The 15,478-nt window shown below is 42.1% G+C and overlaps 1 protein-coding gene across 1 annotated transcript in view; it reads right to left on the bottom strand.

Moving 5' to 3' along the window:
* The window catches only part of LOC117356801 (B-cell differentiation antigen CD72-like), a 52,721-nt gene extending 39,017 nt beyond the window's left edge, over positions 1-13,704 (bottom strand). The window contains exons 1-3 of the mRNA XM_033936509.1: positions 13,610-13,704; positions 5,197-5,547; positions 4,033-4,178 (exon numbers count right to left, since the gene is read on the bottom strand). Coding sequence (XP_033792400.1) covers positions 4,033-4,178; positions 5,197-5,545 — 495 coding nt within the window. The 5' untranslated portion in view covers positions 5,546-5,547; positions 13,610-13,704. The remainder of the gene's footprint in view (positions 1-4,032; positions 4,179-5,196; positions 5,548-13,609) is intronic.
* Positions 13,705-15,478: the final 1,774 nt, after the last annotated feature.

Below are 15,478 nucleotides of genomic sequence, written 5' to 3'. Positions count from 1 at the left end.
GTTTTTTTTTTTTGGTTACAAGGGAGGAGAGGTACCTGGATTAATTCTGGAAGAACTTTCAAATTGGATATTAAATTGACTGTACGTTACTGTGTGATATAACAAATAGATTACAGTTAGAGTACAAATAAGATTACGTTACATTTCAGGGATCTGAATACTTGGTTGGTGTTTTGGGGAGGAAGAGATTATTTAAGTGGAGGTTTTGGGGGAGAATTTATCTAGGAGGAGGGGGAAGGGTTGGGTTAAGATATCTGGATACATTTTTTGAAAAGTAGGGTTTTGATTTCTTTTCGAAAAGTTTTGAAGTCGCCCATTGCCGTCAACAGGTTGGAGATGGAGTGGTTAAGTTTTGCTGCTTGCGTCGCCAGAAGGTTATCAAACATCTTTTTGCGCTGAGTGCCCTTGAGTGGAGGGAAGGCAAAAGGGTTTGGAGTTCTTCTTTGTCTTGAGGTGAGGATCTGGTTTAGGCGGTTGTTTAGATAGGGGGGACGGAGCCGTTTAATGCTTTGAATAATAGACAGTAGAATTTGAATTGAATTCGTGCTTGCATAGGTAGCCAGTGAGAGTCTAGGAAGGCAGTTGTAATTTGATCATATTTTCTCAGGGAGTAGATCAGTCTGAGGGCAGTGTTTTGTATAGTCTGAAGTTGTTTTATCCTGTTGGCAGGACAAGGTAGATAGAGGGAATTGCAATAGTCCAATAGACCTAAGACTAGGGATTGGACAACTAGCCTGAATTGTGCTGGGTCGAAGAATTTTCTTATTTTACATAGATTTCTCATAATTAAAAAAGCTTTCTGGGATGTTTTATTGATTTGGGACTGCATTGTGCAGCATCTGTCTATCGTTACTCCTAGGAGTTTGAGTTCGGGCTGTATTGGGTATTTGGTGTTTTTAATTTTCAGTTCTGTAATGGTGGGAGTTTTGGCCTTTTCGAGCAGAAGGAATTTTGTTTTATCTGAGTTTAGTTTCAGTTTGTGGTCTACCATCCATTTTTCCACTGCATCTAGGGTTATTTCCAGTTTTGCTGAAGTGGTGGGCTCTGATGGGTCGAAGGGGAGGAGTATGGTGATATCGTCTGCGTAGCTGAAGGATGTAAAATTTAAGTTATCTAAAGTGGCTCCAAGGGAGGAAATAAAAGAGGTTGAAGAGCGTAGGTTATAGAGGTGATCCTTGTGGAACTCCGCATGGGTTGGACCATGGTTCTGATTTGATATTATTGGACTTTACCCTGTAGGTTCTTGATTTGAGGAATCCTTGGAACCAATTGTAGATCTTGCCTGAGATCACAATGGCGTCAAGTATCTGTAGCAGTATGGAGTGGTCGACCAGGTCAAATGCTGCAGAGAGGTCAAGTTGGATTAACATCATCTTTTTGCCTTTGCTAATTTGCTGTCGAGCTGTGTCTAGTAGTGTTACAAGTAGTGTTTCTGTGCTGTGGTTGGTCCAAAATCCTGATTGTGAGAGGTGAAGTAGGTTATGGTCTTCCAGGTAGTTGGTGAGGTATTGTGCAACTAGACCTTCTATTATTTTAACGTATATTGGTATTGAAGCGATTGGTCTGTAGTTGGAGGGGTTATCTATTGGGCCTTTGTGGTCTTTCATGATTGGGGTGATTATGATCTCTCCAAGGTCTTGAGGGAATTGACCTTCTGTTAATGTGGTTTGAATCCATAGCATGAGGTTAGCTCTGAATGTGGTGGAGGAGTTTGATAACAGGTAGGTGGGGCAGTTATTTAGGTTGCAAGAAGCTTGGCTGTATTTTTTGTAGAGTCGATTCATATCCGACCAATGTAATACGGGGAAGACTGTCCAGCTTCTGTCTGCGGCTATGGCTTCTCCTGTTGAAGGGTTTGTTGTTATCTTGTCGAGGTGGGTGTGAGTATTGTTGAATGCGGTTCTGATCTTGGTGATCTTATTTTTGAAATGGTCTGCTAGTTGGATAGCTGTCGGTGGGTGGTTTACTTGTGTAGCTAGGTGAGGTTTGGTGTCGGTGAGATTCTTTACTAGATTGAATAGCTTTTTGTGTCTAGGGTTTCCGTGCCTATCATTTTGGAGTAGTAGGCTTTCCGTTTTTCTTTGAGTTTGTTCTTGTATTGGTTGATTTGAGTTCTCCATGCTGTTTTTGTGTGTTCTAGGCTCTTTTTTTTCCATTCTCTTTCTAGTTGTCTGCAGAGATTTTTTAGTTGGAGAAGTTCAGTGTCGAACCATTTGTATTATCCTCAAACTATTGTGAATGTTCTACCTGTTAACCGCTTAGTTATAGACGGTCTAGAAATTTTGGAAATAAATAAGTTATGACTATCTTATTTTGGTCATACTGTTAGAACAGAGAGATCACTGGAGAAGGATATCATGTTTGGGAAGATCGAAGGAACTAGGCGAAGAGGGTGACCTGCAACTAGGTGGCTGGATACGTTGACAACTACTATGGGAATATTGCTGGAAGACCTTGTTGGTTTAGCACTTGACTGATTTCTTTTTTGAATCTTTAACTCATCAAGTTGCTAGGACTCAAACCTGAGTCAATGGCACCTAACACACATACACCCCCAAAATGCAGGTCTATCTAAGCTACCGCTATTAAGTACAGATGAAAATAAAGCCTAACTTCAAATTCTACATATGTGTTTTCAACCTGAAAATGGTGTTGCAGAGGGCAAAAGTAAACAGAAAACCAAATACCTAAAGTATATGGCATGCAAAAGGAAGTAATCCATATTGTCCTTGTCTGCCATTATACTTTTGTTTCCACCTTCTATCTTCTGTATTTTAAAATATAGGGCTAAACATACAGTTTCCTGCTAAATGTGTAGTGAAATTTGAGAATGTATATTATGGGGCTCATAATCAAAACTTAAGCATGTCAAAAAGCCCACCCAAGTCGGCACTTGGACAACCTAAAAGACAGGTCTTCCAAGTGTTGATAATCAAACCAAGTTTCTGAATGTGTCACGGGATTTTGTAGGCCTCTGAATCCCACTGTGTGCCCAGAGCTAAAATGGGTATAGCTGAAGGAGTGGTTAGGGCAGTATGTGGGTGGGATGGGGGCCGACCTAAACTTAGTCATCCTGCAGGGATAATTGAACGTTTTACTAGACATCCTAGATGAAACTTAAACGTTGTGTTAGATGATGTAAAAACAGGTATAATTGCCAAAAAGATATCCAAAGTGACAAGGTAACCACTGGTGAGAGAAAGTAACCCCCCCCCCCCCACACACACACTCCCCCAGTGTTTACTGACCCTGTCACACACCCACAAAGATAAGAATAAAAACATACATACCTATCTCCAGAACATCAGCACCTGGTATAGGAAAGTCTAGTAGAGCTGCACAGAGATGTCTTAAATAGCCATGGGAGGGGGGGGGCTAGTGAATCATAGAGAGGAAGACCCAGGCCCAAAAGCCACTCTAACCACTACATTTATGGTGAAAAATGTGAGCCCACCAAAAAAACCCAAACCCTACTTTACTACCATATAGGTGCCACCTGCAGCCCTAAGGGCTATTGGGTTGTAGACAGGTGGGTATAGTGGGTTTTGGGGGGCTCACCATAACCTATAAGAATGTTCTGGTGAGATGTTTACCTGGCACCCTTTTTGTGACGTTTACAGCAGTGCCCCACTGCTCTGATGTCATGTCTGGGTGGCCAGTCCATTACAAGATTGGCCTTTCCACACCCAAGTGTTCTTGTCCTGGGTGTTTGGGACTTAGCTGAAATTTTGGTCGAAAATGTGGTATAAAGATAGACGTTCTGGTAGTCTTGATGTTCAGATAGACAATGTTCGGAAAAAAATAAATTTTAGTGTATTTTTCGAGAATGGGCATTTTCTTGTAGCCAACTTTGAGTATCTAGTACCATACGACCAAATCAAGTGATTTCTCCTTTTTAAATTTATAATTAATATAAAAACAAACTAAATTTAAAAAATGGGGCCAAACAAAAAACAGCCACTTACTTTTCCAAATCCTTAGAGCTTATCAATCACAATAAATTAAAGCAGAGTAAAAAGGTACAACTTGTACCTGTACTTGTAAATTTTCCTTAGAAAAGACAAGAACTGAAGAATCTGCGTCTTCACAGTAAGCTTTACTCGTTTCCCAATTGTTTATTGTTGTTGAAAAGTAAAGACATTTCCCACCGGCCAACTTCCATCCTTGTGGACAACTTTCTACACATAAGAAAGTAAAAAGAAAGAAATGTGGGTTTTTCATGGATAAAAGTGATATCAGTTTCTAGGCGGTTTACACAGAAGAAGGCTGGGCAATACAATTAGTTAAAAATACAAGAAGTTTCTTAAATATACTCAGAATAGAGTTTTGCTAACAATAATACCCACATTTAGGAAATAAATTTGTCAAACAGTGCTGAGGTTCTTAACATTTGCATCTCCTCTTCCTATTGGCTAAGGCTCTTTACACCTGCATTGTGAGCTCATAGAAATATGATAGCATCCACTATCTCCTCCTCTTCCTATTGGCTTAAGTTCTTTATACCTGCATTTTGAGCTCATAGAAATATGATGGCATCCACTATCTCCTCCTCTTCCTATTGGCTAAAGCTCTTTACACCTGCATTGTGAGCTCATAGAAATATGATAACATCCACTATCTCCTCCTCTTCCTATTGGCTTAAACTCTTTACACCTGCATTTTGAGCTCATAGAAATATGATGGCATCCACTATCTCCTCCTCTTCCTATTGGCTAAAGCTCTTTACACCTGCATTGTGAGCTCATAGAAATATGATAGCATCCACTATCTCCTCCTCTCCCTACTGACTTTTCTTCTTCGTCCCCTCCTCCTCCTCATCTTGACATAACAATGAGCCATAAGGGGAGTAGAATCAACCAAAAATTGAGATGGAGTGATTGGTTGGCAATTAGGCAGGTGAATAATCAGTGGTGGAAAAGAGGAAGGAAAGATTTACCATTTGTTGATCCCATATCGTGAACCTTTCCTCTTTGGCCTGCTGGCTTCCAAAATTCAGATTATGTGGTCCATTACAAAAAACACTAAAAGCCATGTTATCAGTGCCTAAAATCTGAATCAACCAAATCATATTGCTCAGTCTATATATTCTTAAGATCTATGTAACTATGTAATATTTGTTGAACAGGGTTCTAATATACTCATATTTGGGTTCTTACTATATCTGAGCTGTAACTTTGGCAATAAAAATGAAAATACCTATTAATGCACAGTCAGCAAACAATTCCTCCTTTTTTTTCAAATCTGAATTCAATTGGTCCCGTTCTTTTTCAATTGTTTTCATGATTTCTTCACTAGTTTTTAATTTCCTCTCACTGTCAGTTAGCAAATCCTGAGTTATACCGAGGTTCCTCCTCATGTCTTCCAGTTCTTGCTCAGTGTGATTCAGGTGCTGAAAACACCTATCTCTGGTGTCCTTTAATCTCACTTCCGATTCATGTAGTTTATTTTCAGTGTCCTTCAAGGCCTTGTCTTTCAGCCTCATGCTCTGGGAGAAGCTACTGTTCAAGACTTCATGATCTTCAAGCATTTGCTGAGAAAGCTGCATGACTGGAATGAAGAAAACACCTGTTAGAAGGTTCCAGACTTGGATAATAATTGCATTTCTCTTAGCCTGGTTGATTTTAGCAATACTTTATGTTAAAGATAACACATTTATTCAACAGCTGCCTATTCTTGCAGAGTGGAGCTGTCCTTATCTCCTTCCCATGCCTCTGACGACCCCCCCCCCCCCCCAATCTTATTTTAAGATGGCTGGCCGGAGAGATGCCTACTCACTCTGGCCAGCTGGCCCACCTCTTCAAAATTGCTGGCCTTCCCCTCCCCAGTGCATCCTGGGATGCACTGGTGCAGGTCTGAGGCTCTGATTGGCCCAGGTTATTTATGGCCCTTCCTATGGGCTGGGTACAGAACAGGGACTTTTATTGTATCTCTTCTTGATGATCAGCACAGAAACCATGACAGGGGATCTGCCTTGATACTAGTGTTGCTGAATTTCTCAGCAGCCTTCAACACTGTGAATCATAATTTCACACTTACAAGACTGACAGAAGCAAGGATCTGTGGCACAGTATTTACATGGGTCAAATCCTACTTGTCAGACAGACAAGAATCAGTTCTATTCAACAACAGCACATAATTATGTTGGACGGTGAATTATAGGGTGCCATAGGGGTCCATACTGTCTCCAGTGGTTTGTGATGGTTATCTTTATTGATATACAGCCTTTCCTCTGCAAATATCAAAATGGTTTACAATGATAAGCATGTACTCAAAGTGGTTTCTTTATCTGTCCAGGTGGGCTCACAATGTAACTATGGTACCTGAGACAATGGAGGGTTAAGTGACTTGCCCAAGGTTTTCTTTCTCAAGGGACCCTCGGCCACAAGAGGGCAACCGCTCAAACTCAGGGGCGGAAAAGTTCATGGCGACACCAGAAAGTATTTCTTCACAGAGAGACTGGTTGATCATTGGAACAAGCTTCCAGTGCAGGTGATCGAGGCAGACAGCGTGCCAGACTTTAAGAAGAAATGGGATACCCATGTGGGATCCCTACGAGGGTCAAGATAAGGAAATTGGGTCATTAGGGCATAGACAGGGGGTGGGTAAGCAGAGTGGGCAGACTTGATGGGCTGGTGCCCTTTTCTGCCGTCATCTTCTATGTTTCTATGAGGAGCAGTGCTGGAATAGAACCTGCAACCTCAGGGTGTCGAGGCAGCTGCTCTAACCACGAGGCCACTCCTCCATCCTATCTTAAGCCTCTGGCTGAGCTTCTTCAGTCAATGGACACAAAATTCTATATCTATGCCGATGATGTGCAACTATTACATAGTAACATAGTAGATGACGGCAGATAAAGACCCGAATGGTCCATCCAGTCTGCCCAACCTGATTCAATTTAAATTTTTTTTTTTTTTTTCTTCCTAGCTACCTCTGGGCAAGAATCCAAAGCCCTACCCGGCACTGTGCCCGGGCTCCCCATTGGATCACACCCATTGACTCAAATCTACCCACAGCTTTGAGTAAAATGACTTCCTGTCTAACTGCAACTCAAGAATAGGCAAACAACCACAAACTGCCTGAACACAAGCAAAACAGAGATTTGTTGGGTTCCTAATAGAAGGGGAGAAATACCTGACTTCAAAATATATTTTGGGAAATATGAACTCCTCTTACAGTCACAGGTCAGCATCTCGGGATACTTCTACAATCATCACTCACTCATTTTGATCCCACAAATTCAAACAACCTTTAAAAACTGTCTCTACCATCTTTGGCAGCTATGAAATCTCTCTCCATATACTGAAAAGACAAATCTGACATGGAAAACCTTAAAATGTGTAAATAATATAACACCTATTTCGGTTCATAAATCAACTCATCAGACCCTATGGCTAAACTCCAAGATTCAAATTGGCAGATTTAAGATCATCTGGAAGTATTGGATGAAGGCGGGTATACGTACTTTGGATGATGTTATTTCAGATAGTAAGCTGCTTGATTTTTCACAATTGCAACACTAATTCGGTCTTAATAAATCACAAAATTATAGATGGTTACAGTTGAAGCAGGCCATTCAGGTTGGGTTCCCTAAATGGAAAAATCTCAGTAATCAGTATAGTTTGCCGCTCTTATGATTTCATGTGGACTTCCTGGGACATTAGGCCGCTCAGTGGTATAAATTAATATCTGGATTTTTAAATAAGAAACCAAAAACTGGTCTTCGGGACATTTGGAGCATTGAGATCAAGCATCAAATTACTGCATCTCAATGGCCACGTATTTGGGCTTGGAGGATGAGATGTACAGTGTCTGCATGATAGAGCTGCACAGGAATGGGGACGACGGGAATCCCACGGGACCTGCGGGGATCCTGCGGGTTCCCCCTTCGGGTCATGGGGATGCCCCCTAGGGTCGCAGGGATCCCGTGGGGACGCCCCTCATGGCAGGGCAGGTAGGAAAATAAGATAAGCAGTGTTCTCCCTAGCACCCGGTTGTCCCCCTGCCAGCTCAGCTGGTTCAGAGCCCTCCTCTCAAGCACAGGCTTTTATCATTTATCACTTCCCTCTCTCCTCTCACTTTTCTGGCCCTCTCTTTCTCCTCTCACCACCCCTGCAGTGCTCCAAACTTGCTGTGGGTCGCTGGCAACAATTGTAAACAATCCACTGTCCCTAAATGGCTCTGGGTCACTGAAAACCAGGTATGTTGGACACATACTGTGGCTGGAGTGTGCATTTGGCAAGTAAAAGACTGATATTCACGACTTAACTTGCCAAAGTCAATGGGACTGTGCTTAAAACTCAATCCTTCCTTTATGCCATTCACCATAGGCTGTTAAATACTGAATATCCCACTTAACCTAGAGTTTAGCTGACTGTAAACCCATAGAGACACTGGATCTGGACGGGGGGGGGGGGGGGGGGGAGAGAGAGACAGAAAAGGACCTTGAGGAGGGGCTGGAATGTAGACTTGAACCAAAAGGGAGGGGGAAGACAGAGCAGATGCTGGACTAGAGGGGGTAGAGAGGGGAAGCACACTGAACTGAGGAGAGAGAGATGCCAGGCCCTAGGGAGAGGGAGAACAAAGAGAGTAAGATAGATAGAAAGACCTGGAACAAAAGTGGGAGGACTCAATATGTTAGCTTTGGGAAATGTATATAGCAAATGTCTTTGTATTGTGTTCAAAAGAAAAGGAAATGCATTTCTGGTTTTATTTCTACAGTGTTGAAGTACTTGCTGACCCTTGCTGTGACTGGTGGGGGATCCCTAAGCACCGCCAGCAGAGGACCTCCTCTAGAGACGGCCAGAACTCCCCTCCACCAAACACAGCAGTCACTGGCAGCATCCATGAGCCACTGAGGTGCCAGCATCTGTGACTCATGGACGCTACTGCTGCCTGCCAAGCTTGGCAAAAGGGACCCCTGGCCAACTGCAGAGGAAGTCCTCAGCTGACAGCTTAGGGGTTCTCATCAGCTGAGTATTTATTTATATTGTATATTTACATTAGAGGCTCTGGTAGAAACCCGTTTACAAAGTATGTATTCTTTCCAGCAGGAGAGTTTTAAGAAATTTCAGGATATTTGGGAGCCATTAACAAGATAATGTAAAGATTGAAATAATTGCATAGAATATATATTAATTTTTCCCTTTTGTTCATACACATCCAGGGTGGGGTGGGGTGGGGGAATATTTTATGATTTCTTTTGCTTAGGAATAATTGTTGGGTATAAGGGAGGAGGGATATTTGATGCGAATTAGAATTTGATGATATATTAAGTCAGGGGTAGGGAACTCCGGTCCTCGAGAGCCATATTCCAGTCAGGTTTTCAGGATTTCCCCAATGAATATGCATTAAAGCAATGCATGCAAATAGGTCTCATGCATATTCATTGGGGAAATCCTGAAAACCCGACTGGAATATGGCTCTCGAGGACCGGAGTTCCCTACCCCTGTATTAAGTGATGTTAAAGTACAAAATGATTGTATTATATGTTACACTTATTGTGAGTTTAAAAATGAATAAAGATTTTTAAAAAAAAGGACAAATCTGACTACAATGGTCCATACCATGATAATGAAACCCCCCACAGCTCCCTCTGGGGCTCAGCCCTACCCTGACCCAATGCAGTAGCTGGTTAAGCTGATTTCACAATGGTAGTTGAGATTTCTCCCGGGTCTGGGTATGCTTCCTCCAAACACACTGCAGTTGTTATAAAAAAAAATTTTTTAAACTTTTTCAACGGCTCTAATTGATGTGTCTCAATGTACCTAGTAAAGAAATACAACCTCTCAATTGCCAACTCAAAATAAATTACATGTTTATTGATGGGTGTTCTCACTTCCACTTTTCAGACTTCCTCGGAAGTCTTGTCTATTGTTATTGCCCTGTTTATAAAATTAATAAAAATATTTTGAACAGGAGAAAAGAAACTCAAAAGTGTATTGCATAATGTTAAAGTGCTTTTTGTCAGGTTAAAATCATTTAAAAGCAGTATTAATATTAATTAGAGAAGAACAAAATCTGGATAAATTCAAAGGAGGATTAAAATGTTTCCCTTTTTAAAGACACCTTTGAATTTTGACCTCTTCTTTTCTGATCTTCTGGTTCCAACAGTAAACAAATCATTCCCTTCCCTCCTTTTGTTTTTTCCTTCAATGTTTTATTTTCTATAACTTATTCACAATTGGCTGGTGGATAGGAAGCAGAGGGTAGGAGTAAAAGGACACTACTCTGACTGGAAAGGGGTCACGAGTGGTGTCCCGCAGGAGTCAGTGCTGGGACCGCTGCTGTTCAATATATTCATTAACGATCTGGAAACGGGGACGAAGTGCGAAGTTATCAAGTTCGTGGACTTCACAAAACTCTCCAGCAAGGTCAGAACTGTTGAGAAATGCAAAGAACTGCAGAGCGACCTGAACAAACTGAGTGAGTGGGCAAAAAGATAGCAGATGAGCTTCAATGTGGAGAAATTAAGGTCTTGCACATAGGGAAAGGGAACCCCATGTACAGCTATATGATGGGAGGGAGGGTGCTGGGGAAAGGCAGCCTAGAAAAAGACCTGGGGGTATTGGTGGATACAACAATGAAGCCAGCGGCACAATGTGCAGCGGCCTCAAAGAAAGCGAACAGAATGTTGGGCATTATCAAAAAAGGTATCACCACCAGAACGAAGGAAGTTATCCTGCCATTGTATCGAGCAATGGTGCGCCCACATCTGGAATACTGCGTCCAATACTGGTCACCGTACCTTAAGAAAGACATGGCGATACTTGAGAGGGTCCAGAAGAGAGCAACTAGGATGATAAAACGAATGGAGAACCTTTCATATGCCGAAAGGTTAGACAAACTGGGGTCTTTACCCTGGAAAAGCGGAGACTGAGAGGAGACATGATACAGACTTATAAAATCATGAAAGGCATAGAGAAGGTGGAGAGGGGCAGATTCTTCAGACTAGCGGGGACAACAAAAACAAGAGGTCATTCAGAAAAACTGAGAGGGGACAGATTCAAAACGAATGCAAGGAGGTTCTTCTTCACTCAGAGGGTGGTGGACACCTGGAACGCGCTTCCAAATGAGGTGATAGGACAAAGCACAATACTGGGGTTCAAAAAGGGACTGGATGACTTCCTGGAAGCGAAGGGGATTGCAGGGTACAGATAGAGGGTTACTCTACAGGACATTAAGCGAAAAGGGTATGAGAGTTTTAGGGTATGAGCACTATCAGGTCATGGACCAGAGGGGCTGCCACATGAGCGGACTGCCGGGCACGATGGACCTCTGGTCTGACCCGACAGGGGCAATACTTATGTTCCCCTTTTACTTCTCATTTAATTGTACGTTAATACTATGTCTTGATTGTATAAGTCCACTGTTTTATTGTTGTCCTCCCCTTTTATTATTGTAAAACGCCTAGAATTTTAGATAGTTTAATCAAATTTTAAATAAAATTTGAAAAAATAATTTCAAAAACTTTCAGAGACCACACCCTCCTTGTTCAGCTCAGGACAGGATACTGTTATAGCAGTATACTTTACTGACCCGAGGAAAAAAATTTTGACTTCTGAAAGCTAATTGAAAAATGTATTAGTCCAATAAAATGGTTTCTTATTTTCCATTTTTTGTTTTATTTTTATTTGTTAATTTGTAAAGTAATTTCTTATTTCTCTTTACTCAAATATACTGTATATATATATCTATATTTTGTACAATATTAAGGGACATGCATCACTGTTTCTGTTTCTGTGGTGTTGCATTGTATGCAGAGTCTGACTTCTTGGTAGTTCAGTTTAACTTTTGTCTACATATTTCTATCTTTAGGTTGTGATTACTTATTCCATACTGGGTGAGGATGTTTCTGTGTTCTGTGTGTATGAAAGACTTGGGTTTCTGTTAGCAGGATTAATCTGTCTTGTTGGTTTTTCATTGGGTGGATTGATGTTCTAGTGCTTGCTGCAGTGTGTAAGATCAGGTTTCAGGTTTTATTAAAATGTGATAAAAACACTTATAAAAAGTTTCTAAATGATTTACAGAAGTAATAAAATATTCTTTGAGACAAGAAGCTGCCTTTTCCTATGTACACTCTTGTACAACTTGTAAATTATTACTAAAAGTTGTGTTTTTCATATGCAGGAGGGGATGTTAAACAATGATTTTCCCTGGGTGTCATATATGCTTGGTATGCCACTGGTGGAATATGTTACCTTTGGGATATGTGCATAACGGATCTTTGTATTGTGTCTAATGGCTTACCAGGCAACTGATAGAGGAGTGAGCCTGAGCCCAAAGTGGGTGGGCACTAAATTTTCTTCCTACCATATCCCATATCTCCTACCCAAATGCAACATATAAATATCTAAGTTGGTGAGTTTCCCAAAGCCCTGCCAGCTGAAGACCTCTTCCTCTAGTCTGGCAGCCAAAACTCTTCAAGCTCTGCAACTGGTGACAGCTCAGGGCCATTGCCGCTAGCTGCAGAACTTGGAGCTTTCTGGCTGTCAGACCGGAGAAGGTAGAATTCATCTGGCAGGATATTGGGTTCTCCACCATCCAGAGCAAGAGAGGTGGCTAATTTTTTGATGGACCTGGGTGTGGGATTCTTGTGTGTTCAGTACAGAAAGAAGTGCATATCTGTTTTTATTTCTCCAGTGTTGCTGAGTTTAATTTTTGGGGGGGTTCCCAGTTCATTTTTTATTTGTGATCTGTTCTGTATTTGGCAAAAGGTCTGTCTGTGTTTTGTGTGTGGAAAAAGTCATTTAAAGTTGTTGTATGTGTGGTAGTAATGGGAGGTGGGGAAGTCCCACCTCCAGTTTGGCAACATCACTCTGGTGAAGTAGGAAATAATGCCACCAGGGGATGCAATATCATCTTGCACTGAGGATGTATCTCCAGGGATTCCTGCTCAGGAGTGAAGGTTTAGGACAGCTATTGTAGTTTGCAGATTAATAAGTTTGAAGTTATTGCACAATAGGATGTCAAAATGTAATAACCCCAAAGTTGTAAGGTTCCTGTTTTGCCGGCATATGGCGATTACCCACAGAAACAAAAGTGGAACTACCTGTTTCAGAAACTTCTTCCTCCTCATCACCTGAAATATAGGGGGGTTCTGTTGATTAGCGATTACCCACATCCAAATTTAAAATGTATTGGTTACATTAGATGAGTTTCCTAAAGCAACACAGAAGCTAAAATAATGTAATAACTAGCTATAGGGCAGAGTTTCCCAAACTGTGGGTCAGAACCCTAAATAGGGAGACAAAACTTGCAGTTGGGGGGAGGGACCTGGGTAGACTGTTCTGTGTTAATTTTGTTTCGGTGGCTGCACCGAATTTCGGTAGCCAGAAATTCAAACTATAGAAAAAGACCAAATTTACAGCTGTGCTAGAAATGAGCTTAGGGTGCTCAACTAATAATACATATTTGTAGCCATTGTCCGGGTCGTCTGGGAAGGTAGAACCGATGATTCAGCCATCATGCTTCAACGTATGAAGAAAGCCACAGCGAGAACCGGCCAACTGCAACAATCATGACGCCAGCCACAGAAGCCTAAGAGTCTTCATCTAATTTATATTATTTGTAATCCTACCTATCCTGAAAGAAAACTGAGTTTGCTACTTACATTGTACTCCCAGTACGATGCTTGTCACCAGCAGACAGACGCAGGCCACCAGCAGGATGAGCGCAATGGGTGGTGCCCAGACTTTGAGGCCCGAAAACCCTGGAAAGTAGAGGGAGTAAAAACTAGGTGAATTTTTTTATTGTCTCTGATTTACCCCCTCCTTTACTAACGCATGGTGCGGATTTTAGCGCTGGCAGTGGCGGTAAGTGCTCCGACGCTCATGGAATTCCTATGAGGGTCGGAGCAGTTACCACCACTGCCGGCACTAAAACCCACGCTACGCGGTAGTAAAGGAAGGGGTTAGTCAAGTAAGGATCAATAAGTATAATTATCGTTCTGTCCTCTTTCTTCATATTCTCTTGTGATCTGTGTTTGGCTCCTTCTCCTTTCTCCATTCATACACTTAGAACCAAATTCTATATAGGGTGCCCAAAAAAACTGGCACTGAAAATACTGTGCTTAGTTGTATTCTCGTCATCATCATCATCATCATCATCAAAATAGGGCAACCTGCGATCAGATGGCTGGACATGTTGAAAACAACCATGGGGATGACGCCCAGGGCTGGATTAAATGTTAGGCCCAGTAGGCACGAGCCTAGGGCCTGCCATTGTCAGGGGGGCCCGATGGATGATGACAGCTCCCCTGCCCGCATCAACAGCAAGATCGGAAGTAAAATCAGCAACGAGGGCCCCCCTTCACCCACCCCGTGGGCCCTCCTCCCCCCTCCCCCCGGCATCAACAGCAAGATGGGAACCTAAAAGGTCTGATTTTGGGCGTTTGTTTTGAGAATGGACATTTTCCCTGTTTCTACTTTCAACGTTTAAGGCCTAGGCCTAAAGGGGACTTAGATAGTTTTTTTTATTATGCCCCTCAATATCTCCTGAATTATTTAACATATATCTAAGAGCACTGGGGAATAACCCTCCCCTGACCCAGGATCAAATCTCCTATGCTGTTGATATCTTCATCCTCTTCACAGTCAGAAAAACCTTTGTTAGTACCAAAACATTCCTGAAAAATACCACTGAAGACCTAAGTGACTGGCCAAAAAGAAATTTCCTCAAACTGAACAAATCAAAAACAAGAATATTATGGTTCAGAGAGCCTAAAGCAGGGGTCTTCAAAGTCCCTCCTTGAGGGCTGCAATCCAGTCGGGTTTTCAGGATTTCCCCAATGAATATGCATGAGATCTATGTGCATGCACTGCTTTCATTGTATGCTAATAGATCTCATGCACATTCATCGAGGAAATCCTGAAAACCCGACTGGATTGCGGCCCTCGAGGTGGGACTTTGACACCCTTAACCTAAGACAACCCATCAACTACCTTTATTTAAACTGTGATGCTCTTGCTCCCTGTCTCTAGCTGCATTGCTCACTACAGATCATGGCTCTTCCTGCTGTGCTTCACAGCTCCTTGGCCCCTCACTATCACCTGACTCACCTTGCCTTCAATGATCATCCAGTTGCCACCTCTCAACCCTTAACCACTACTGCACACTCATTGCTATACCCATTTCAGTGATTCATCATGGTCCACTTCAGAGAGGATGGAACCTGACTCTTCGGGATGGGAGAAGAGTCCTGTACTGTAGCACCCTGAACATACCCTACTATGGGCTATGCTTTATGATTCCTCTACCATATGACTCTCTCATTTGGTCCCCCTTACAGCGAGACATGGGGAGATTGGAAGGAACTCTGATGACTGGCAAAGCTTTCCTTACAGGTTATGTGGGTTTCTATGACCTGCAGCAAGTTTGAAGAGTTTTGTTGCAATCTGGGCTACTGGGTTCAGATTTAAAGGGCTGATAAGGTGACTTGAAAGTACTAGTGCCACAAGATGGTTGTCTAGTTCATCTACTG

The sequence above is a fragment of the Geotrypetes seraphini genome, chromosome 1 (assembly GCF_902459505.1).
Source record: "Geotrypetes seraphini chromosome 1, aGeoSer1.1, whole genome shotgun sequence".
NCBI lineage: Eukaryota > Metazoa > Chordata > Amphibia > Gymnophiona > Dermophiidae > Geotrypetes > Geotrypetes seraphini.
This window is presented reverse-complemented; position numbering and strand designations above follow the sequence as displayed.